Source organism: Diadema setosum, chromosome 9, assembly GCF_964275005.1.
Source record: "Diadema setosum chromosome 9, eeDiaSeto1, whole genome shotgun sequence".
Lineage (NCBI taxonomy): Eukaryota > Metazoa > Echinodermata > Echinoidea > Diadematoida > Diadematidae > Diadema > Diadema setosum.
The window spans coordinates 7071800-7099338 of record NC_092693.1 but is presented as its reverse complement, the minus strand read 5'-3'; the positions used below and the strand labels follow the sequence as shown (position 1 = coordinate 7099338).

The 27539-nt window shown below is 39.3% G+C and overlaps 1 protein-coding gene across 1 annotated transcript; it reads right to left on the bottom strand.

Annotated features, from left to right (window-relative positions):
* Positions 1-19: 19 nt before the first annotated feature.
* Positions 20-25452, bottom strand: LOC140232542 (deoxynucleoside triphosphate triphosphohydrolase SAMHD1-like). Its single transcript, XM_072312639.1, has 16 exons — positions 25264-25452; positions 19907-20079; positions 19380-19446; positions 18915-18993; positions 18091-18251; positions 15714-15829; positions 14773-14843; positions 12072-12218; positions 9710-9931; positions 8197-8288; positions 7359-7418; positions 6343-6538; positions 4505-4597; positions 3804-3908; positions 1761-1898; positions 20-838 (listed from the first exon to the last, which is right to left on the bottom strand). Exons 2-16 carry the CDS (start codon positions 20064-20066, stop codon positions 722-724), a joined length of 1824 nt encoding a protein of 607 aa, XP_072168740.1. The 5' UTR covers positions 20067-20079; positions 25264-25452; the 3' UTR covers positions 20-721.
* Between the last annotated feature and the right edge of the window lie 2087 nt (positions 25453-27539).

The following is a 27539-nucleotide window of genomic DNA, read 5'->3' as shown; positions in this document are numbered from 1 at the left end:
AATGTAATAGTGCCATCCCTGCTTATATCAAAATCAATAGTTGCTCTATATAAGATATTTGTCTGCATAACATGAATGGTACATGACTCAAGCTCTAATCCATCTGTTCACCTCGGCAGTTCCAAAAATTACAATTACAAAATTCCAGACAAATGATCTATTTGTGCATTTGAAATGGACAATCTTGTGTGCACTGGCATGACACATAGATACTGAGGTACACTACTATGAGGTAAGCGGTTACATATTCTAGGTTCTTCTGAAGTAGCAAGATTGCAATACGACATTCTGACACTAAGGCATGACCTTCTCTCCCCCTTTCTCACTCGCAACATAGTTTTCAGGATCGCATCTTTAGAAGGCCTTTGAAATGTACAACTAAGGATTATTCTTTGTCATAACAAAAGCCTGCTTATTGTTTTCCTTTCTCGCTGTCATAAACATGATAAGGCGATTCTAACACCACTATATGCAGGTGCAATAGATGTTGCTGATACATGCCACCATGCATTTGCAGTGGAAGAAAAGAAACCAGAATAACCATCACTACAACAAAAGCAGAACAGAACTCAATTCAAGTACAATGGCAACAGAAGTAGCACCATACTGATTGAAACTTTGACAAGAAAAAAAAAAAAGAAAAGAAAAGAAAAGAGTGAATGAACAGGATGACACAAACTACAATAGAAGGAACAAAAAACACAGGGATAAAACAGCATGGCTAGAATTTGTCCACAAGGTTCGTCTTTGACTTCTTTCTAGGAGGTTGATCTTCTTCGTTGTTTTTCTCTCCATCTTGCTTGAAGGGTGTCATTGCTGGATCCAACATATTTCCAGGCTGGAATATGGGAGAGAGATAGAGAAAAGTGCAATTTTTAATCAGAAAATGTTATGAGATTCAACACAATTTGCTTCTCAAGCCGTTACCTTGTAAAGTTAGATGCACAATATTACCCACTGTTATATGCACAAGTGGTATGAAGCTCATTCTAGGGAATTTGAGGGAAAGTAGACCCCAGTGCAAAAAAAAAAAAAAAGTTGATTGGGCAAAATCAGTAAAATACATGAGCCCCTGGGTGCATGATGCTCATTTGTGTTTCAAGACAACTTCAGCCTTGATGCAGACTTGGCACAACCTTCCTGTAATACCACTTGATGATATGTAATAAATTGAATTCCAAGTATTCCTTCAGGGGCTCCACATATATCTAGAAGTATTCTTCTCCTAAATGGTGTATCAAACAGCCACCACTGCTGCTGTCGCAAACTACTTACATTCTTCATCTTCCAGATTGTCCAAATGCATTATGACTTGGGGTGGTGAAACTTCTTGATCTGGTGAAGATCTGCTATTTGATTTTACTAAATTTTGGGTTTCATTTATGTTTCATAGACAAATCATGTAAGTTTGATACACAATGAGAACAATGGGGACAGAAAATGTAATTTTGTCGGTATAACAGATTTGTTATGCAATGCCTGACACACACGCATACACCCACACATACACACCGGTATATGCGTGTGTGTGTGTGTGTGGGGGGGGGGGGGGGTGGGGTGTATATATGCATATGTGATATATGAATATAAAGTGGAACCTTATTGTACAGAGGCCGGGTATAGCAAAACCCTCATTTAACATTGTAATTGCCATAGGTTTTACCAGGTAGTTACTCATTATAACAAGGTTCCCCTGTATACATTATTTGTATATCAGTGTAATGTAAGAAGTTAATCTGAATGCAGTTGAGGAGCGGTACCTTTGGCTTTCCAAAGCCTTGGTCTTCACACCACTTGTAAAAGCACCTCTCGGCTTTTTGTAGGCTCTCTGCATCACGGTGCTTGCAGTAGAGACGGATGTAACGGTCTACAAAGTTCTCTGGCAACATCTGAGACACCTGCAACAAACATGGAAACAAATGTAAGACAAGATGTAGGACAGACAAGCTAGGTTGGACACACGACCAGATGGACAACCAGAAAAAAAACAAGAGACCCGCGGGTCTAGCGCTCACCTGAGTATCGCAAGTTCACCTTTCACGCAGTCACTAATCTAAATTATTCACAGCTCTACTAAAATTTGACCAGGCATTCTCAATAGAAGATGAAAATGTACAATAAGGGCCCAAATTTTTTAAGATTCCTTAATTTGGGGGGATTGGGGGCCTCCTGGGGCCCTCTGGGTGGGGCATGGTGCATATTTTGATAAATTGAGATCCTGACCCCCTAGGGATGCTACCTGCCAAGTTTGACGAAAATCCATCATAAGGTTTTCAGGAAGAAGATGAAAATGTACAATTCAGGCCCCCATTCCCAACCCCCCCCCCCCCCTCCCCTGGGTCCCAAGGGGGGCACCCCTGATTCTGCCATGAACAAACTTGAAACTACAGTCATCAATGTACTAACTCATAGTATCAACTTAGCTCTATCACTTCTGGTTCTAGAGAAGAAGATTTTTACAGATTCCTTAATTTTTTTTTTTTTGGGGGGGGGGGTTGGGCCCCCCTGGGGCCCCTGGGTGGGGCATGGTGCCCATTTTAAGAAATTGAGATCCTAACCCCCTAGGGATGCTACCTGCCAAGTTTGGTGAAAATTGGTCGTGGGGTTCTCAAGAAGAAGATGAAAATGTATAATTTAGGCCCCATTAGGACCCCTCCCCACCCCCCTCCCCTGGGTCCCAAGGGGGGCACCCCTGATTCTGCCGTGAATAAACTTGAAACTGCAGTCATCAATGTAATAACTCATAGTAATAACTTAGCTCTATCACTTCTGGTTCTAGAGAAGAAGATTTTTACAGATTCCTTAATTTTGGGGGGTTTTGGCCCCCCTGGGGGCCCCCTGGGTGGGGCATGGTGCCCATTTTAACAAATTGAGTTCCTAACACCCTAGGGATGCTACCTGCCAAGTTTGATGAAAATCGGTCTTGGGGTTTTCAAGAAGAAGATGAAAATGTAAAAAGTTTACGCACGACGGACGCCGGACGCTGGACGAAGGGCGATCGCAATAGCTCACTTGAGCCTTTGGCTCAGGTGAGCTAAAAAGGAAAAGAGGCCTGCAGGACCCTTCAGGCCAAGGTATAACAATGATGCAGTGTGGTACAAAAGTATTGTTTTTCTTATCTCATCTATTCCTCAATTTATTGTTACTCAGTTCTGTGTTCAACAGTCCAGTAGATTCTTAATTCTTTCTAGCAATGATATTTTTGTTATTGAAATACCTGTTAACCACTTGCTGGTAGTTTACATTAATCCTTTATAAGGCACACTGAAATCAAGCCTGCATTTTACTTTACATATTTTCTTTAAATGATTTTTATATCCTTTTTTTAAATTCTTGAATCTATACCCCCAACGTCAACCAATCAAAATCACAGATAAATCAAATGAGGCATATAATACAGTAAAAGTAGATATTTTTGCGCGAGTAATTTTTCATGCTCGGCTGGGTAAGATGAATTTCACGTTAATAATTCCGCGGAATCAAGACATCAACTACTGGAACATATGTCATGCAAAAATGTTCCCATGCTTTTATTTTCATGCTAGCTTCTGAATGCGCGAAATGTGCGAATATTTCCACTTTTACAGCAGTGTCTGGCTCAGGGGGACAAGCACTGTGGCAGTATGCATTCAAGATGTTAATTCCCTGCTTTGAGCACACACTGCCTGCTGTGCAATAATTTCAGGTTTCTCTCTTTGCTCTCTTGTTGTTGCAGTTGTTCCTGTTCTTTAAAAATCAATTCCACCTGGATTCCTATCCCACAATGCACACAAAAGTAGATTCGCGACGAGAGTTTCCCCTACCTGGCCTTTGCGGATCATGATTGCCTTGGAGGGATCCTCCTTGGAGTAGAACCGAACATAGTCCACTGGGTTCTGATTCCCCATGCCGTAGTCCAGTTTGACCACCTGTGAGAGGCCATTGGAGATTTTAATGATGAGGTCAAAAGACTCAATGGCTTATAAAAAGCGACATATCACAATATCATACTAATCTCAGTTACATGTGTCTGACTTATAATGATGAATGTCAGCTATTAAAAATGTGACTACTACACATACACAAACACACACACACACACACACACATATATGGGCACTAAGCTAATATCTTCACATGCATGCATGTACATATCGATACAGTAGTTTGTACTAGTAATATTTGGAATATGTTTCATTTTTCTGCAAACCATTTCTTCTAATAGCATCCTACACACAGACAGCATGACCAACAACTTGTAAAATCCCATTTCTGGGATTTCTAAACTGCTCCAAACATATTATACCTTTTTTTTTCTGCAAAATTACAGGAGGTATAAATTGTAAAAACAAACTGCCTATTAACATGAAGCAGTTGAAATTAATTTACTTTTGGATGCTACATGTAAACAAAACAAGTGTATGAACATCTGACTTCCAGGAGCGGCAGAAATCATGGTCTCGAATCCTCAGCTGCTCCCTACTCTGTTCTACCCACTACTCATGCCTCGTGCTCCGACACTCACATGAACAATCAAGTCATCGAGGTCCAACTGGGGTCCACCAAGCTCTTCATCAGACAGAGCAGTGCAGATCTGCTTGCAGATTTCAAATTCACTCTGACAAAGAGAGGTACAAGAAAGTGAATGTTTGTCATGAATTGTTTGCAAAGGGGCAAAAATAAGTAAATTGGGAGCACTAACAGATGCACAGACAAAATGCAACTAATCTTTGAAGTCGCTGCGGACAACAGGCTACTACAGATGGTGGCCACTTCACTAGCAGGCAAACTAATGAGGGGGGTAGCAAAAAAAAAAAAATTACAGAGAAAAAAAAAATCTTCAAAATGACGAATTCTCTGGGAAAGTGAAATATTCTTATGACATTGTAACAATATGATCACACCTACATTTGCAATTAGGGACTCCCTAGTCATTCTTTATTATAACAGTAAGGTTTACAAAATGTTATTAAAGTCTCTGACTTTAAATTCCACAGAAATGATATCGTCGCTGGGGTGACAAAACCTCGTATCTCAAAATTGTCAAATGTTCAGGAGAGCGAAAAAAACATGGCGGCCAAAGCACTATAGTGAATGGGAAAGCTTTCTCTTTGACATGTCATGGTGGCTTCATTTTTGGAGTAAGACAGTTAGGATTTGGCCAAGACATCACTTGACCCATTATTTGACCATTAAGCTAAAAAAATTTTTTGGGACATTTTTGAGATACGAGGTCTTGTCACCCCAGCGACGATATGTGACCATGATATGTGTCAAAGCATACGTCACTAACAACCCCCCCCCCTTAATCTATTGTGTCCATTGGGTGATTTAAACACTTTCTTATACCCTGTAACTCCTCAAGATGTGAGGGATCAGCAATGCCTCTTTGATCTTCACTGAAGATGACCACAACAGATTTGATAGTGATAGCCAATTCAGGATATAGGCATGCATTTACTTCATGATGGCCCCTTCACATTGTTTTTGCATGCGACTGTGTTTATATCTTTCTCCACTAGCTAAACATTACTGTAAAGAGACAGAATGTATACATACAGTAGAACATGAATGTGATATAGGTAATATCTCCATTACACCATGGGGTTTACCAAGAGTTCGTTGGAGCAGAAAAAGACTAGATGGAGATTTTTTTTCCTAAATATCTGTGGCTGCAAGATGTCAAGGGGTAAAATTCAAGTGCAGGAGGTCTACGACATAATGGCATGGAGTTGATTATGCGTTGGAAAGACAAGTTTTAACTCTAAAGACAAATCTGCAACCACGTAGGACGGAAGGGTTAGCAAGCTATCGTGTAGTAATGGCAAAGCAGTGTGATACTTGAAGCGGACATCATGACCAGTGTCATGAACTGGATGCAAATCACGTAGCACTTCAGCCGATTAAAACAAAACATTTCAACTTCTTCTTTGCACGGCACAATGTGTCTGGATAATACTGTTTAACCATTGGCAGTCACCTGGGGCGAACAATGAGGGGTTGGCATCATGCCCCCATTTTTGTTGTGAGGGTAGGTTAGCACCAGGTTACCAGCTTAGCACCCTGTTCTTTGCAATGAATGAAAGTGGGATCTTTCACATGCATGAGTTGTGACTCTCTCACACTCGTGACCTCTATTTAATGTCCTATCTGAGGGAAACAGTACTTTGCCCCTTACGAGATGGAATGGTATGATTACAGACAACATTGCTCAATCATTTGGATTGGGAGGTAGATGCATTTCCGACTGAGTTAAATCACCACCAGAAGGACTTAAACAATAAATGGTTTCATTAGTCTTCAGGCCATCAACTGCGGTACAGTTTGTTTAAGATTGACACACCTATGCCATGCTTGCCTTACCTCCAGTTTCGTGGTGCCAGGGGGCTGTGACTGGCCCACACACTTGTACAGCTGTCTGGTGAGGACCTTCTGGATGATGGCGCGTGATTCCTCCAGCTCGGGGGAGCGAGAAAATATGATGTGCTCGAGGACACTGTCCGTCACCTGGGTATACGCATGCATGTCGTCCAGGGACTCCGACATCGTCAGTAGCTTCCTGTTACATGGCAGAGTGCATGTAAATATAGTAATAGTGCAACCTTGAGCAGGTTGCTACCTGTTTATATCTACATTATACGGATGGTAATGATAATCATTATCACAAGTAAGAAAATGATAACAATTCTAGTACTAAACATTCCTTTGATTAAATCCATACAACTGTATTTTGAGACACTTTCGAAAAATGAAATGCCCCCTCCCCTCCCCATTGTAATCAACCACATATTCATTTGATTTGGCTTTGCAAACTAGTGTAAATCAAATGAATGTAAATATCATTATCTTGACAATCATTTCATTGTTAGTTGATAAGAAATTTGGGGTCAATTTGATGAATGGGTAATTTTGCTGTTACTGATATTGCTCAGAATCAAAGACCAGGTTAGCATGATGATATCAAACCTTTGCAAGTTTCAACATGTTGCACTAACAATTACACTATTCAAAGTGTGATTTTACAACATGCTCACACCAACTTCAGAATTTTGGTTTGAAAAGTTTTCTGTAGGCATATCTAAGTAATCTGACGAAAAATAGAATCTTTTGATAAAATGGCATGCAATCAGACATTCATTCTGTCACACAAGTAATGTTGAAGGTATCATAAATCAACAGAAGTCAATACATATTTGCGGTGTATAGGTCCTTTAAAGTCAACATAAACATGGAAGGGCATTCCACTCTGAACACATGCGAGGACATCCTGCCAGCAAACCTACAATGTAACTAATTCTTTGTGTCATGAATATTCAACATCTGTGCCACACTGCATATCCTGGGATGAAATCAAAATCAATAGGACCTTGAGAACGTACCCGTCTTTTCCTGGAAACAACCTCAGGTGTGAATCAGCCTTGACTAGGGCCTCTACTATCCTGAACACATACAAAAACACACACAAATGAAAAGAAGTAAATATGAAACCTCACACCATACACACTGGGGGAAATGATAGTGTAGGGAGTTTAGCATACTTACCACACAGATATCTGTCACTGCATGTTTTGACCTCCATCAGAATTTGTTCTGAAATAACCAGTTTTCTGTTAATGTTTTGCTCATTTACAAAGTTCAAAGAAACCAAACTCTTATTGCTCAATTCCATGAAAAAAAAAAAAAAAAAGACTGTTACCTCATCTTCTGTTCAAGCCCCAAGCTAGATGCTATTTCAAAATGAGTGGTGAATTGCCTTTAGTATACTGCGACAATGGCCCATGCTTTAAAAGATTACATCTGAAATAATCACATGTACATATCAATTTCAATAATTTGAACTTGATCTTTTCAATTCAATTGAAATGAAATTTCATTTCCATAACACATGTTGTCGATACAGATTCATTAAAAAGAAAAACCTAATTCACACATAATTTCATCAGATTTTACCTCACATTGAAATAATATATAGCCATGTAATGACATTTTCCTTATCTATTTTCCAAGTTTGATTAAATAACTTCCAAAATTGGGTATCCAAAGGCATGTGCTTGGAAGGCATTGACCTGTCAGCAAATTGGATTGCCATGATCACATGATAGTGGACCATAATTAATTATCAAGTTCTCCAAAGAACTCTCACTCGTGAGGAAAAATTTCTCCAAACAATGCATGATTCACTCATAACAAGGTCTGGCAAGTGACATATTTACTCACATGGTCTCTATGATTTTGTTCACTTTGTGCTGGTATGCTCTCCGGTGTAAGGTATTCCTTGTGTGGAACATGTCATACAGATTGCCCACTTCCTGCATGGAGTCAGAGAACAAAGAAAGCACATATCCATCAAAAACATACTGATGCGTTATGTAAAACCAGACATTTTTGCATGCATGAAACTGTTGCAAATTTTTGCGAGGGGCCAAGATTAGCAAAGCAAATTGCACCACGAAGTATTGTCTATACACAATGCATTGAATGCCAGTGGCAATCGTGACAGTTTCATGCCAATAAAAGGGTAGTTGGCTCCAATTCATGAAAGTTTCTGGTTTTACAGCACTAGGTTCATTCATTTTTTCATATATTTCACATTGAAAAAAAAATATACTTGAAGAGAGTGTAGTTTTATCTCTCACATTGATATATTACGTTTGATTTGATTCATATATCAATATAAATCCCTTGAGGTACTTAGAAACAAAGTGGATGATAATTTTCTGAGCTTTTATCTTCCTTCAAAATCACATGCCCCATGGGATGCCTATTTTTTTAAACAGCGATGCAGAATTCTGCAGCCTGAAAAGGTGTATTTTTAATGGAAAACCATATTTTCCCTTTCCTGCAACAGACATGTGTAGTAACAAAATTTGGGGGAAAGAGTATTATTTTTATTATTATTTTTTTTTTTTTTTGGTGGGGGGGGGGGGGGGGGGACAAAATACTGCAAAAAAAGTACCAGTTGTGGCATCTCTGTGCATCCCTCTCTCTAAGGTAGTGTGAAAGCAATAACTGTTAAAGGGAAGATAAACCCCAAGAGCAATGTGGATTGAGTGAAAGCAGCAACATTAGTAGAACACATCAGTGAAAGTTTGAGGAAAATCGGACAATCGATGCAAAAGTTATGAATTTTTAAAGTTTTGATGTTGGAACCGCTGGGTGAGGAGACTACTAGAGGTTATGACGTATGAGTGGACAACAATACCAAGAAAATATAAAGAAAATTCTGCAAAAATCCATTTTTCATGAAAATTACAAATTCCATCAACTTGATATTGACATATGTTAAGGGTAGCAATTATTCCCCCTGCTTTCTGAAAGCGATTGGTCCATTGCTCTTTCATGATTGTAGAAAAGTGAATATTTGTTGAATTTCCTTTATATTTTCTTTGTATTGCTGTCCACTCATACGTCATATCCTCTAGTAGTCTCCTCACCCAGCGGTTCCTACACCAAAACTTTAAAAATTCATAACTTTCACATCGATTGTCCGATTTTCCTCAAACTTTCACTGATGTGTTCTACTAATGTTGCTGCTTTCACTCAATCCACATTGCTCTTTGGGTTTACCTTCCCTTTAATTGTAGAAGGGGAGGTGCAGAAGTGGTTCAGACTTCTAAATCGCCAGCAAAAACCACAAGGGTGGCTAACATTCTTAATGAGACAACACAGAGTAATAGTTTTCTGACTTTACTTTAAATGGATTTTCAGGGTAAAAAAGACTGAAAATGACCTTGTCTCTGCTACATATCTGCATCTCTCCGTCCACTTCAAGGACCCTGGCAAAGGTCATGAACCGCCAGTGATCGAAGCTGTTGGCGATCCCCAGGTTGTGACAGTCACGGGCGAAGTAGTCCCACTTGTCCACGTCGATCCCGTTGCGCTTGTTCGCCACGATCTCGTAGAGGTAGCACTTCATCTTGCCCCGTCCCTTGTATGCCCAATTCTCTGCACCCTATCGAATGCAGGGAACAATGGAGTGAAGAATTACTTTGGTGAACACTATTAAGATCAGGGTATTTCTGAAGTTCTTCATGCTTCAATGTAACTAATATGACTAACAAAAGGCATTGCACAGAAACATGCAAGTTATGCTTAGTCTAGGGAAAGATGCATTTTAAATGTCTTTTTTTTTTTTTTCTTTTTGGCAAATGATTGCCAGATGAGGTCATGAGTAGAATCTTGGTGTGGAAGTTTTTTTTTTTTTTTTTTTTTTTTTTTTTTTTTTTTTTTTTTTTTTTTTTTTTTATCACATCCAAGTGATCTGAAGAAAACAAGGAAAAGTAGAAATTACGCGGTGCGTAATATATGTCCTCGCCGGAAGTAGCATTCAGTAGCAAAATGTACAATATAGGTAAAAAGATGAAGGTCAAAGGTCAAAGACGTCAAAGGTCAAAATTCTATGTAGAAGTTTTGAAGCCCTCACCTAGTGCCATCACATAAAGCAAACGGAATCAAAATCGGGTTAGAAATGGCGAAGGAGTAGCATTTTGTAGCCAATGTACAATATAGGTAAAAAAATCAAGGTCAAAGGTCAAAGAAGTCAAAGGTCAAAATTCTGTGTAGAAGTTTTGAAGCCCTCACCTAGTGCCATCACATAAAGCAAACGGAATCGAAATCGGGTTAGAAATGGCGAGGGAGTAGCATTTGGTAGGAAAATGTACAATACAGGTCAAAAATCAAGGTCAAAGGTCAAAGAAGTCAAAGGTCAAAATTCTGTGTAGAAGTTTTGAAGCCCTCACCTAGTGCCATCATATAAGGCAAACGGAATCAAAATCGGGTTAGAAATGGCGAAGGAGTAGCATTTTGAAGCAAAATGTACAATATAGGTCAAAGGTCAAGGTCAAAGGTCACAACTGAAATTCTGTATAGAAGTTTCAAAGCTCCCATGTAGTGCTATCATATAAAGCAAACAGAATCAAAATCGGGTTAGAAATGGCGAAGGAGTAGCATTTTGAACATTTTGATCACACACGGACGGACGGACACACGGACGGACGGACACACGGACACACACACGTACGGAGCCCGTTTCATAGTCCCCTGCTCGAACTCGTTCGGCGGGGACAAATATTAGATAAATCATTACGGAATGCATGCACATATATCCCTTTGCTACATATGAATATCGTTGAGGGTATTATCATCAACAAAAATCAACATGTACTGCACTGCACAGGTCCTTTAATACGAGAAATATTTTCCCTTGTGCCTGTAAACATGCAGGTTTGTAGCAACCAAATCACTAGGCAGTCAGACGTAATGACACGAGCAAGACATTTGGCCACAGTCACAAGCAAACGTGGCCAAGAAAACGTTTGTTTTTTAATCAATTCCACTGAAGTATTCTATTGAAATGCTACCTGCAAGGAATCACATTATCATGCTTGTGATTTGTCACATACAATCACAATACAGTTGCGTCTTAGTCAGGATGTCATGGAAGCCAGACCTTTGACCCGATTGTGCCCATAACAAGATCAGAAATTGATGAGCCAACTGTACTTCGCATGAACTTCAAAACATGAGCGTATATCAGAGCGTATATCAGATCTGAAATGTGTCTCATTTCAGCATTGAAAAAAAATGTGCTTCAGGATTTTTTTTTTTCCATCTTTATTCTTTTAAGTGTGATATCATGCAGTTAAAGGGACTGTACAGTACTGGTTGAGGTGGGGATCCATGTCTTGAACATTGCTAAGTGAGATAATGAGAAACCTCTTATGAAATATGAAAGAGCATGTAATTTTAAGAAGAATCCAATGTTTATTTGATGAAAATTGGTTTTGAAATGGCTGAGATATTTAAAAAAAAGTGATAGTAATAAAAGGTGACAGGCCACGCCTTTTATTAGGTTCTCTTTGTTTCACGTTGTTTTTGGATATCTCAGCCATTTCAAAACCGATTTTCATCAAATAAACTTTTGATACCCCTTAGAATTGCAAGCTCTTTTACTTCTTAGAGAGTGGTTTCTGAATATCTCACAAAACGTTTAAAACTAAATCCTCTCCTCAACCAGAACTGTACACACCCTTTAAAGGGATTTTCTGAGTCCCTACCACATACCAGCAACTTTACACACCCCTTTCACACACCTGTTTACCGCCTTCTTTTTGTGGTCCCTCTATCTGCTCTCTGATGAACACAAGGTCATCTTCATCCAGTTCATACTTCTTGAACGCGGCTTCAAGTTCATTCTCTTTGATGAGGTGGTCAAACATCCGAACTGACAAGTGTTCATGCTGTGGTTGGGTAATGGGGAGACAAATGGAACAGATTTTTTTTTTTTTTTCTTCTTTTTTTTTAGTAATGAAAGTATTTGAATGATTGGGAATAAGTCAATTTGGACCATAGGGTGAGTGAAATACATGACGACATGTATAGAGGTGCACGCAAAAAGCAAAATGAACCAAATTATTTCTAATTTCTTGATTACCATATATTATCTCAACATTATTCATGACTGTTTGTATATAGAGGGGGAAATAAGAAGAAATATACCATTGGCTCTCCTATCATAGTCTAATTCATTTATTTTACAATGTGCAAAGCTTTCTCATTTCACAGATTGTAAAATTTGTTCAAGGTTGTGAACTATTTGAGATACACCATGAATTGCAGATATTGAAACCTATCAGCTCAAATTCTTATGTCATTCATTAGGGTAAGAACATGAGTAAAAACAAACAAAACATGCAAACAGCCTAACACCATGTTACCCCACGAGACACCTTGTGGGAAAAATGAGCAAAGATGAAATGAGAATGAGGAGGAGGAGGAGGAGGAGGAAGAGGGAAGAACCTACTAATGCAGAACCGTAAGTAGTAAACTCTTAATGAGATAAAGTCTTCAGCACTTACTTTCTCATGGAGCCTTGTAAACCAGTGGTCACATTAGATACAGACTATTTCATTATGACAAAATCCCAAGAACCTGTGAAACTGTTCTTTCAGTTTACAGCATGTTATTTGAAGTGTGTCAGAAAAAACTAGATATATCGCTACGGCGACTGATATGCCTCCGCCATAATGCATGGTTCTCCTAATAGGTCTATAGTACAATGTCTTGACAATGTGTGATGACAGTTTCACACAATTGGCAAAATATTAAAATGACAGGTTTGCCACAAATGTGCTGAATGTTCACTTTCCTAGAACTAGGTTCAATTGGATGAATTATTCAAATGTCAGAGTGCAGGTATTTGGGGAACTGATGATTTTTACTTGACTTTTGACCCTTTTTTAAGTTTATGCATTGAGTAATTTTCAAGGTATTGAGAAAAAGTATTATTTCAGTATCAAATGGGAAAATAGCATTATCTAAACCTGGTCTTTGACCTTCGACTTCACAGTTCCACAGAGAATCACTGTTAGGTAGAACATGCATAAATATGTAAGTTTCATGATGATACCTTGAGTTACTTTCCGAGATATGGAGGAAAAAGTGCAATTTAGCACTTTCACTTGACCTTTGACCTTTTGGCAAGAAACTTCCCCAAAAATATATATTGGGTAATACATGCCATACATCAAGTTAAAAAAAAACACAAAAAACCTTCAGGCATATTGCATCTTAAGGAAAGTAGTGATATTTTGAGGAGTTGACCTTGACCTTTGACCCCTCTGACCTTTAACCCATGACCCCCAACTTCCCTAGATAATCACTGCCCATCGGTACAAGCATATATACTAAGTTCCATGAAGATACCTTGAACCATTTGCGAGATATGGAGAAAAACATGAAATTTCAATTTTTTTTTTTCACAAAATAACCTGTGACCTTTGACCTTTGACCCTGTGACCCTAAATTCCACACAAAGTATTATCCCCCAAGGATATACCCTCATACCAAGTTTGATGTAAAACCACCACACGGTTCTTGAGATATCGACAAAAACAAAACGGGATGGACGGACGTACGTACGGACGGACGGACGACCCGAAAACATAATGCCTCCGGCCACTTCGTTGCGGAGGCATAAAAATAATACACAAACCTTGGCAATGCAAGGAATACATTGCTTACAGAAACAGAAATCAATCGCTTTGGTTGTTTTACTGGGGTAGGTATGTTAAAAAAAAACATGAGCAAGTGTAAATTCTCCTTGAAACAAAGAAAAAAAAGACATATTTGCAGTTATACTAAGCAATGATTGCAATCATTCAATAACAATCTTCAACATACACTGCATAAGCTCTCAACTCCCCTCCGACAACATAACATAACATTTCAGTGCTCTCCACAAAGACAGCACACAAAATTTGGGTTTCTGTATAATCACCTCCGTCAAAGAAGGAAATAATGTTTTAATAAGCGTTTGGTTTGTTTGTTTGTTAGTCTGTGTGCAAAATAACTCAAAAAGTTGTGAACATATTTAAATGAAACTTCCAAAAAAAAAAATCTATAGTGACAAAAGGAACAGATGACTAAATTTTGGTAGTGATCCAAGAATTTTTATGGATTTTTGGAGGATTTTTTATCTTTTGGCATATAGGGTCAATAAACATGGCAGTTCAAGCTGAGTGTAATGCAGGTTTGCATACGCGCACCAAAGCACATTCTCTGCTTGGGAGAGGCGCTGCGTAGCTGGTAGCTGATGATGTAAATAAAAGGCTTCAATATTGAAAAATTGGGCAATTTTCAGTGTGCATAAAGTGGAAATGAGCTGCTGGCTTGGTGGAGGTCTGCGCTCTCTGAGTGCTTTTCTAGTTATTTTTTTGCAACAACTGGTGGGCTCCTCAGGGAAAAAACAAACAAATAAAAAAAAAATGAAACGAACTTTTAGATGTGGCTTACCTTCCATTTGATGTCTGGTCTGACTTTGGGGATAAAGAAGTTATCAAACATGTGGGAAAAAGGTCCATGACCTGCAAAATACAAAGAGAAAATTGTTTTAGTAACATTAACCATGAAGACAACTTGTTGACATCTAAGATCTTTAGAAAATAGGTACTTAATATTAATAATGCATCATTAATTTTTCATTGTAAAAGTTATATGTCCTGGAGAAGGAGTTACATTCATGTCATCTAAACCAAGCCAATTTTATATTTCAGTTACAAGCATTACAAACGGAACGGTCAAAACTGATAACATTAACAACAAAAATAATAATGATAAAACTAGTTTTAATAATGATTTTATATAACAAATTAGATTATAAAATTAATGTCAGTGTTTCCACTCCTTAGTCATACTGATTCAAATAGAACAGAACAGTTAAAGTTCATTAAAATCAGACAAACTATAGGAAAGTTACAGAATTTCAAAGTTTCATATGTTTTCATGAAGTGACATTGGATATAATAATTACATTGCACAACAATACATCACTAATGGATCACTACTGGAGTTTCAACATAAACAGCCCAAAAATGCAACTGGACCGAGAAATCTATTTTCTGTCAGAATGGTGATGGACGGTTACTTTCCTCTGAAATGTCAGCCCCTGAGCAGCTGCTCAGTTCCTAGAATTTTACTAAGCTTGTTCAACCTCTTGTTACAGCTACCCAGAATAAATTCAAACAGTCCTCCTCTTGACTCCCATATGGTGTCCTCTTCTTGACTCCCATATGGTGATACCAAAACCCTTCACAAATATACCCCTCACCATGGAAACTCGTACATTCAAACAACATGACAAAATTGTTACAGGATCCCCAGTAGTTAATACCATACAGCTAATTATTCCCCCCCCCCCCCCCCCCCCCGAATTGCACCGATGCACTTTAACTCACCCAAGTCATGGCACAAGCCGGCTATTTGCACGCACAACAGGTCTTTTGCAGTAATGCCCAGCTCTGGCTGTTTTCGCTTCAGAGTACGGACCAGCTCGCCGGCTAGGAAAGCAACCCTGCATATCATGATTGATAGCGAGACATGGAATAAGATTTACAGAAGTGAAAAATACCATATTACACAGGTCACATAACTGAGAGAAAATTTGAGGAGAGGGAGGAAAACAAGAAGGAAGAGATGAAGAGAAGGAAAAGAAGCAAGAGGAGAGGAAGAAGGGCAGAAAATGTAAGGAGCATTAATGTACATTGTAGTTATGAAATCTATCAAAGTTTGATTACCACATTAAAAAAAAAATATAAACCATATCATCTTCTCTCATCCTGTTCCGCTGTTCGTATTATTTTCAAACATTAATTGGCTGTAGCATTTGAGTAAAGTCAAACCTGCCTTAGCGGCCACCTGTCTATAGCGGCCACTGAAAACTCCCCCCCAAGAGAAAAGCCCTGTTAAAGACTCTGTGTATAGCGGCCACCTGTCTAACGCGGCCAGCAGCCACAAATTTTGTTTCCCGCGATAGATTTTAACCTGCCTATAGCGGCCAAAAACCCAATGGAGCCGTAGCCGAGCCGATAATTCAGCGTGTTTTTGTTTTGTTTTGTAGCTGTGATCGCCACTGCTGCATTCATCCCTCATTCAGTCATAATAATGCACTAGTGTTAAGCTTTCTTCACGACAATACACATACTACTGTGCATTCAGTGTGCAACAATTTCATATACACCGGCATGGTTAAATGCATGAAACACACGGTGTGTGAATACGTACACACATACATGTAAATGTAAGGATACAACGATGATACATGTACATGTAAGCAATGCACACAAAGTTGGATTACCTGTCTATAGCGGCCACCCATCTATAACGGCCACTTTTTCTGTCTCCCCTGGGTGGCCGCTATAGACAGGTTTGACTGTATTTTGAAGTGAGGCCAGGAGGACCTAATGGTCGCTATAAACCCTCAAAATACTAGCCCAGTACACACATACTGGCTCATCTGCCATATACGTGAAGTGAAAGCATACTGCTCTAGGTAAGAATATACCAGATATGATTCTAAATGAGAACATGCTCATCTCTTCTCCCCCATCAACATATGCTATGTATAATATGGGTGTGTAAACACATTTTACAACAAATTCAGTGGAAATCAATGCCATTGCAACATTCAAACTTATGATGTATTCATACCTTGGAGAATACTGTGCAAACAACTATACAACAGTAATACATCAATTAACAATCAAGTAGACTTAAATTTGGCGCACTTATTTTTTTTTTCCCCCCGAGTTTCTCACCAAAACTGGTTTCATTCCAGAACATATCTCAAACTGTTCACGTTTTGTTTTAACTTTGTGTTTTTTACAAGATAATGGTCTCAAATCAAATCAATGACTTAATATCTATGACCTAATATAAGTTATCATAAACCACATCTGATGAACTGCTGTAGTTCAGAGGGAGAGAGGAGACAATACTATTAAACCACTTGCTCCAGCAAAATAAATACTAATGTGCAGTTAAAACAATTATCACTTGTATTTGTCATAGTACTTCCACTCATATTCTTAATCTATGTCTTCCTCAATGTGCGTTCCATGAAGGTTATAATAATACACAAACATGTTTTTATCCAATATCTCCCCCCCCCCCACATTTCCATTCCCCCTTCCTTACTCCATCAATCCCCATCACCGATACAGAACAGTAACAAAGGTCATATTACTGCAAAATGTGCCAAAACATGACACTCAAGTTTCTAATCTCCCATCTTTGAAACACAGGAAGGAAACAAAACAGTAGAGAAAACACACGCTGCCTCGACCTACAACTTCCGCCAGCCTAGATTCGTACCAGGACAGCTGTTTTTGTAAGTGAGCATACTGGCACCGGTAGCATCCTTCCATAATTGAAGCTGGAAATGACATGAGTCAAATCACTCCTGCTTGGATTTGATAAATGCTAACCCGATACAGACATACTCAAAGTTAGGGGATTTTTTTTTTTTTTTTTTTTTTGGGGGGGGGGGGAGGTAACAAGATGAAATGCCATCTTTGGTTACATCAATTCTTCTGCTCTAGTTTGATAGAGCAAAAGTGTAAAATTCCAAGAGAAAAGTGCATTCACTTGTACAGTCAAAATTGCTTTATGTGCCACCTGTTCTGGGGGCGTCTGACCTTCCACAGTCATGACAAACACAACAAAACTCCAGGAGAATGATGAAGTTTTAAAATCAAAGATGACGCCTTATCTTGTTACCCCTATTGTCTACTATGTATGCTTGCTCTTGGAGTGCACAACAGCACACCACATTACCCCAGTGAGTGTTCAAATCTGTTGTGAGCCGCCCCGGGGAAGACAAAGTAACTGCAGCCCAGTTGCTTGATGAAACGCAGCCGTTGGAACTGGGGGGTGTCAATGATCCTGATCAGCAGGGGATGTAAATCAATGTGTCCATGCACAGGATCATTGAATACCTGATTAGTGACAAGATAGGTACTATTAGTCAGTCTAGGGTCTTATGTAGGGAATGTACTTTGGCATATTTTGACATACTTTGACAAATTACATTGCCAAGTAATATACAATTCCCAAACACACACAAAAACAAAAGTATCAACATGATGACACACTATGCAGTATACTGTCTCATATGCAGACAACTTTCACACACAAATCCCCTTGTTACAGGTAAACATGGATGTATATCTTATCATAATGCCTATTTCTCCCTCCAGGAGATTTGCATGAAAATCATGTCATCAGCTACCTGGTACGTTCTTGCCCCACTACAACGGTCCTATCAACATCTTTTATGTTGTTCTATAAAAGTATCTACCGGTATATACATTTTAGTCCACTTTTTCTACCTCTGAATGGACAGAAAATAATGCTTCAAATGCAATGGCTTTCAAATTTTAAAACCATGCACAAAGATATCATGATGTTCACTGCCTTGGTATTTGCAGATACAGTTTGTGGCAACTGCAAAATAGGAAAAGTTGGGCTAGTACACACATGTGTACGTCAGGAACACTGAGATTTGTAAAAACTTGTTTACAAGTGGCAGTCATGTCAGAATTTCTCAGCAACATGAAGGGGGGGGGGGGGGTGGGGAGGTAATGAATGTAAAGTCTCACCTTTATTTTCAGTTCCTGGTCTTTTTTCTTGGTGAGTGAGTTTATTGCTTTCATGATCTTAATCCGATCTCCACAGGCACTGTGTCACAAAAACAAATACAAAACAAACACACAGGACTAGATGTTATCAGGTCTAAGGCAAGATATTCGCATGCTATACAGTCGAAGCCCTAACTTTAAAGATCTGCTAACCTTCTTGTTTCCAATAGAAATGAAATTATTACATTCCTTCAATGGTCTGGCTCCTGACCACATATCTTCGAGTTTTATGACAATCCTTGCCCTGAGTAAGAGAACTTCCCCTTTCCCGAGTCATCTGGTAAATTCAGTATCCTCAATTAATTCTCAATTCTTCCCCAACTTGTGCTCGGAACAGAAGTCTGAATGGCTCAATCTCAGGCATCATCTTCCCTCATGCAAGAAAGAAATCAACAGATGATAAATCTGAAGCGTGTCGCATCTTACCTGATTCCCATGCTTTTCAGTCTCTCATCTGTGACATCAAGTAGTAGGCTTCCTTCAATTTTTTCTCCTGGAGGAAGAGTGGATTGGGGGGATTTAAGAAGAGTACAGGTATTCAACTAAACTCAGAGATGGCTAAAGTATACAACTAATATACATCAGTGCAGGCATAAGTAAGAATCAATCAACCACACAAGGTACCTTTGGAACAGTCTAACATCTTACAAAGGTACCAAGTATGGTAACCATACTAATGCCTGAACAAAATGTTTATTATAAGATAATGAAGCAAATCCTCGTCATCGAAAGAATTTCAGAATGTAGGCCTTATAAATTCAGTGTCAGCCATTTTCGAGCGAGAATAAATAAAATGATTAAATCTCGCCTCATCACAATCGCGATATTAAAGTGCTAATGGCTGGTCATTTTACTCTATCAATTACTGGCCATAAGCAAAAATTAGTGTTAGGAAAAATAAATGCCTGGTCCTATGTATGCTCTCAACAAATCGGGTGACTCGTAATACCTACTTTTCATAACTGCTCCCTCATCATTCAACCCCCGTGACTGGAAGAACTCCTGCACTTGATCTGGACTCCATGCTCTCCAGTTGTTTGAAGATGAAGATGTCCCATCATTTGACTCACTGTCCTCCAGCTCTGGACCATGGCTCCTTCGTGATGTCTTCATGGCTAAGAGGTTTCTGTTAAATGAACACAGAAATAGCAAGAGAACAGGTTCATAATTATTCCATGCTCTTACTCGCAGTGGGTGGAATATCAAACCAGAACACCCTTCTAGATGTTAGACATACCCACTGCTATCCATGTTGGTCGATGCACAGGGTACTGAGCAGGAATTCGTAATTTTGTCGCATTCCTGCCTGCAATCTCCGGTACTAATGAACAGCTTCTCTTGACAAACCACCTTAAACAGTAGAAACTAAGGACACACACACAATACATTGTACCCTCAGCTTCTACAGTGATATAATGCAAGGCAGACAGAATGCCATGGTTGAACTAGGAAATGACAGCATGGCCCAGAAAACAATGTGGGGGTGGTTATTCAGAGTACTTTCCCTATGTGTCATCTAATTTAGGGTCTGCAGAACACTTCCACAAGTCCCAGGAACCACATTTTTTTTTTTTTGCTTTGCTGTTGCATTTTTTTTTTTTAAATCAGACTTTGATTATTTATGGTTACCATTCCATAAGGTAGAATAAAAACACATCTTTCATTTAAGTCATGCATTTTTTATTTTCTTTCTTTCTTTCTTTCTTTCTTTCTTTTTTTTTTTTTGGGGGGGGGGGGGGGGGGGGTGGGGGTTAGTGTCTACAGTGGGGTCAAAGGGGATTTCTAAATGGTTTATCCAACCCTCAATCTGGATACAGGCAGCATTGTCCAGCACTTCATGAACAAATCCCTCAGTCGCACACACGTACCAATTTCATGTGTGAGTGTGTGTGTGTGTGTGTGCGTGTGCACTCGCCACAAGAAACATCTGATCCAAAGATGAAGTAGTGCTTTTAGCCATTATGTTTTCTTTCTAACTTCTTTAGGGGGCATTTAATTCACGATGGTCCACAAAGATGTTAAAGGGATGGTATAGTATTGGTGGGGATGAGGATCGGGCTTTTAACTCTTTGCGAGATACCAAAGGTATCATAATAAAAGGCGGGTCCCATCTTTTATTAGCATTGCTCTGCTTTGGATATCTCAGCCATTTCAAAACCAATTTTCATCAAATAAATGGTGAATTACATGCTCTTTCATATTTCATTAGAGATTTCTCGTTATCTCACCAAAAAATGTTAAAAACATAAAGTGAGGCCTTGACCAAATCTATTCAATCCCTTTAAAGGGATTGTATAGTTTTGGTATAGTTTTGTTTCTAATAAAGTTAATTCAAAATTTTATGTAAATTGAATGAAATGTGAGCAAGTCAACAACTCCAGTCACTTTAATAGTAAATGTCTGAACAACTCTGGACAATACATTCAATATGGTCTATTTGCTGCCCTCTCAAGTTCATAACCAGTATAATTGATGAAAAAACAAGCTGTCACTTTGTATGACTCCCTTGCTGATGGATTCTCTGGGAACCTTCTACTTGATGAAGACAAATTTGTAATCATCTTCTTTTAACTGCAACAATTTCAATGATCTACAGTACATACTGTAAGTTGGTCCAGAATATTGACTCAATTTCCATCAAATCAAAAAATAAACAATCAAAGCCAACAACAACAAACAAACACATTCCTCCCCCCCTCCCCCATGGTCTGATAATGCCAACATGCCAATGCATCATTTGCACAAAGTCAATTGCCAACAAATCCCACTTTAGAACTACAAGCTACTGATACTGCATCGTCATGCGTCGTTACAGAGCAGATGTGTAAATGAACCATGTTTAGTTTGGTTTGTTTTTTGTCTCTTCGTTTTTATTATTTTAAAGCTAATGCCACTTAATCTCACGAGTACATTTTTGTTCTATACACAAACAGCCATGATACGCAGGTGGCCGATGTCAAGGTACCCTGCCGATACGTGGTACCCTCAGGCCTTACCATACTCATTCTATACTCCAGAGAATCTAGTGTCATAAAGATCACATCTGATCCTGAGTGGGAAAAGCTTCAAGTTGGTAACTATACACATATCAGCTACACACGTCTGGTCAGGCTACAAGATCGTACTTGTAGGAGAGTTGATCCTATCACCAGACACTTTCTTTCGTGGCTCTGAATTCCGTACTCAGAAGACAAAATTTCGGCCAAAAATAGTGCGAGTTATTCACAAAGTTCTGACAATTACAAATTCGGCAAAATTATATGAAAATTATTCGCTCCGCTTTTTTTGAAAATAGACTTCAAATATACCCCCCTCCAAAAAGTTGTCTTTTTGCATGGTGTAAAATCGCATTATAATTTTGGACAAGATTTTCATAATGAAATAATCAACGTCTTTTGCACCTTGTCCTTGCACCAGAATCACAATTCATCCCACAAATCACTGTACACATTCTTACCGAGCGGAAGACAGAGAAAAAAATCAGCAAATGAGGCTCAAATTTCATATTTTATGGTAAAAATGTCTATCTTGAACATTTCGACCAGTTCACATGATAAAAAATTGACAACTTCTATTTTGCAACTGATTGACAAAATTGCCCTACATGGACGTAAATAAGCACTGAATTGATCAGTGTTTATAAATAATAGTTAGCCACGAGAAAAAATCATGGGCGTACATACTCAAGCAGGATTCGAACCTACGACCTCCTAATCACCAGACAGGCGTCATCTCCACTAGACCACCGAGCTTTCGCCTGACAGCAAGTGTTGGTTCTAATCCTTATAGCATGCAGCGGGTACTGCGTAATTATTCAAATTCATGAAATTCTTCCGTCGAGATGTTTTCACTGCAACTGATTGAGGGCAATTTTGTAGGGCAATTTTGTCAATCAGTTGCAATGAAAACATCTCGACGGAAGAATTTCATGAATTTGAACTTCTAATTTCTATTTTACGTGCTTTGTCTATGGGAGCGCAGGTGACGAGTTGTGGGCCCCTTCCTTAGCGCACAACTAATGCATCGTTCGCGTTTGAGGACGTTAACTGCAAATTTCCGGTATGGATCAGTGAACTTGAGGTTCTATTGGAATCTTCAGCATTTTTCCTGTATGTGAGTGGGATTTCATAGAATTTCAGTGATGAAATGTGATTCAAACATGCCTAATTATTGACTATGACAAGGTGAAGGTCACTCAACTATAATCTGAGGTAAACAAAATGTGAATTTCTTCGCGTTTTTAGATTTTTATGTCACATTTTTTGCGATTTCAGTCCACACAATGCTCTGTGAGGCTAATCTACAAAGTATCGCGCATATTGAATGTCATTTAGTACGCAAAAATGTGCGTGTCCGGAATTAATACCATGCTGTCCAGTGCAGTAATCAATGGTAATACCATACCTGTTATATTATAGGCCTTAATCCCCAACTCATTTTCATGTACAACAACAATTTACAAATACAAAGAATATCCCATGGTCTTATACCATTCACCAAGCAATTCAATAACTTCCTGTATTTTCCAGACTTTTGACAAAGACTGTCAGCCAGAGAGCCGGAGAGGTACATACAATTGCAAACTTTACATTGTCATTGAAGTACCAAGCCCCTGGCCCTGCCCTGGTGGGCCCATGGGGGGGGGGGGGGGGGGCCCGAGTCACCCTTCTTGGCAGAGGTCTAAATTTACAAGGTACTTACTACAAGGAAGGCGCCTACCTGTAGATTTCGAAATTAAAAATGGTATTGGTAGTTGTGAGTATAACTCCCGCTTTTGGTCTTTTGGTCTAATGCACTTGTCAATGTAATGACGCACCCCACTACCCCCGGACATGGGTGCGTCATGGTCATTTTTTGACTGACCACACGGGGTTTTTGATGGACACCACAGTCACTTTTTTGACGGACAAAACGCTGCAAGTGACGAACACCACAGTCACTTTTTTGACGGACAACACGTTGAAAGTGACGAACACCAAAGTCACTTTTTTGACGGACATCCTCGGTACATTTGACGCACCCCCGAAAATACTGAAACGATTTTTGCATACGTTTTATTCAAGCAATTTCATTTTCTTTTGGTTCGTAAACATAATTTGTCAAAGTTTCGGCAAGTTTCCCTTACCCTGGCCCTGTAAGCACCGTACCGTCATTCACCGTACATCACGCTGCATGCTATTACGCTACGATACTAGTATTCCGTACATTTGTAGTGTGTATTCTGTGCATGCAATCCATACATGACAATCACATGTGTGCAGATGCGCTGTGTGTGCGCGGCCATTGCTAGTCCGGTGGATGCATACTGCAGCGCAGTGTCGCGCGTCTCGTCGGGCTAATCCCGCGAGCAGAAAATGGCATGCGGCAGGCAGTTTCTTCTGCTGCCGCTTCTTTTACTGTCAAAAATTCGCCTTTGTCACCACAGAACATTATTTAGAAAATGTGAGGAGAAAGGGTGGCTTTTAAATTATTTGTTTGCCAGATTCTGGCAAGCATTTTCCCCTCTTATTCCAAAACGCTTCCCGACTTTCACTTGCCGCGGGAAAACGCTCACTGTAATTTCACTCGCGGTACTATACGGTACTGGTAGCGTGCAAAAATGCGTGCAGTTTTCCATAGCAAGTGACGCACCCCTCGGTTCAGAATAATGCGTGTTATTTTCCATAGCCAAGTGACGTACCATGACGCATCCCTCGGTCAAAAATTTGACCGACAATGATGGGATTTTGACGCACCCCTCGGTCAAAAATTTGACGGACAAAGCTGGTAAAATGACGAACATCTGGGTCACAAATTTGACGGACCAAACGAGGAAATGACGCACCCATGTCCGGGGGTAGTGGGGTGAGTCATTACATTGACAAGTGCATAAATAGAACTAGGGGCCTAGACCTATTAAACTAAAGACAATAAACTTTTAAGTGGGACTAGGCCTAAGCTCACTTTACATGTCCATGTCGCTCTTCACTCGTAACAAATTAGACCATGTAGATTTCTATGATGTAACGTTAGGTCCTATTTATTAACGTTATAGATCTAACGTTAGACAGAAAAAAAAAAAAAAAAATCTGTCTGTCCGGCCCGCCCGAAGGAGTTTTTTATCATTTTTTTTTTTTTTTTGACATTTACGGCTCTCCTCCGTGTAGGAGGAGATTCCCTGCCCTAATCAGTGCTAACAGTTACTGGTAAATTACTGATCAGGAGACTGTTAGGGAAGTGTAAATCAAATTTAACAGTCTTTCCGAGGAGCTGCCAGCCAGCTGGCTGCGATTGCGAAGGAGCGAGTATTAGGTGGGCCTATTGTGATTACCGTCAATTCAACGTAGAGTCTACCACACTTGCCACAGCCACACTGATGTCTCGCAACCGAAAAAAGCCTGAGGAAATCTGCCGAAGTCACTGCACTGGAAGTAGCCACAAAAGGTCGCACCGCCTCCTTGTAGAAATCAAATGTTTTACAAAACTGTTGTTTCTGTCCTAATGATCATGACAGATCCCCTATAATATGTTGATAGTAGGCCTACAGGTCATTTTTTGCAGCTTTGATGTCCCGATGTCTCGATCGAATACTCCCGATTTCCCGGCCGATAGCTAGCTGTATTGTGGATTTGGTCGGCTGCCCATCCGCGACGCGACGAGTCTCGAGTACACAACATGTGACGTACAATGTACGTGCACGGAAGTACAAGTGTATATAGTGCAGTGCAGCAGTTAGTAGGCCTACATGCATTGTTTATGTACAGTTTGTTCTTCACACGTTTTTGAATGGTGGCGGGCAGCAGCAGGCAGGCTTGGTCGAGTCACCGAGTGCGTGTGGCGGAAGGTAGTAGAGGGCGATATTTCAAAAGGGTTCCGGAGTACCAGGGAGTATAAGTATAATTATACCAAATAATCTCTTTGGTATATACCAAAGATCCACTCCACACTTTGGGCAGAGAGGTGGAACCAGTGCCGTATACGGCACTGGGTGGAACCACAGAAACCTAGAGTTCTGGGTGGAACACCTCCCCGCTTTGGGGTATACTAAAAAAAAAAATAATCTCTTTGGGATTTGGCACTGATCTCTAGACATAGAGATCAGTGGGTATTGGTCAAAAATAATAGAATAAATGTAACAAATTGTGACATTATAGTACATCTAATTCTAGAATAACTATACACAGCCCAGTCGCTGTACATGGTACGTCGCGATAGCGTAACAGTGTCTGGTCGGGCTAATTCTAGAAAAGACTCAGTTCTGACATTAGAGTTGCAGATACTAGTACTAGTACATGAAAGATTATAGAAATGAAGAATATAAGATATACAAGAAGGAAATTGGGGTGCATTTACAAAAAACGGGAACAGATCGGTGTTTGGTGGGGTTTTTTTTAATTCTTTACATTTTTTTTTTTTTTTTTTTTTTTTTTTTTTGGTGGCCACAGATTAACAGGAATTGGATACATACAGGGTGCTTGTGTGTATGGATGTGTATGCGTGTGTGTAGGATTGTGAAGTCTATACTGTGATGTGCATGTGTCCCGGAACATAATTAATGTGTGTGTGTGTGTGTGTATTTGCCTTTATGATTTTAACGTCTGTTCTTTTTTTTTTTCTTTTTTTTTTTTTGAAGCTGTGTGTGCGTATGGGTGTTTTGTTTTGTTGTGTCTGTGGATGTAGGTGGTGGGGGTCTTATGAGTTTGTTTTGAGTGTTGCTGAAAGGTGTTTGTGATCAGTTAGGGAAGTGCAAAAATCGTAGGGCCTACATAATCTCCCTTCTTTGGGTATTAGTTATTGGGTGGGGAAATAGGCCTGGTTATGATATGTCATTCCGCTCGACTTCGATCTAAGATTATATATAAATTTGAAATTGTTATAATCATTGGGTATGATTTATTAAGGTATTTTGCGGATTTTTTTATTCGATGATTGTTGAATATAATCTATATAGAATATAGTATATGAAATTATAAAGATAATTTTTCTCCGAGAATTAGACAATCAATTCAGTTAAACAATTGAGTGTTTTTCCATTAGTATATTCTGTAGGCCTATATGATCATTTTTTGTTATACAATGTAACAATTTTGCGTTGAAAATTGTGTGCATCGTGAAATTATTATCATTTTGTGTATGGTGAATGAATATATGGAAAGAGGAAAAAATAAGAAATTATTAAAAAATAATACAGACTATAGGTGCTTTTTTCTTTTAATCGAAAACTGGAACAGGTGAGTGTGGTCAGTCGAACCAAGTCGAATGTGGAAACATACATGGCACAGATATATCTGACTGAATTGAGAAAAGCACCAAAAGACTATGTAATAAAACCACCACCACCACCACCACCCACCACCATCACCCCCACCCACCACCACCACCACCACCAACAACAACAACAACAGCATCGACGACTGTCTTACACACACTCACCAAAGGATAGTACATGTACAGGTTTCCCCGGTTAATTTCGTAAAATTATTATCCGTTGTCGTTTTATGTGCATTAAAATTCGTGTGTTTGAAATGGTTAAATGACTACGGTCAAACTATTTCCTGTTTTGTGCTTTCAAATTAATTTTTAGCCACCCGAATTCATGGGAATAAA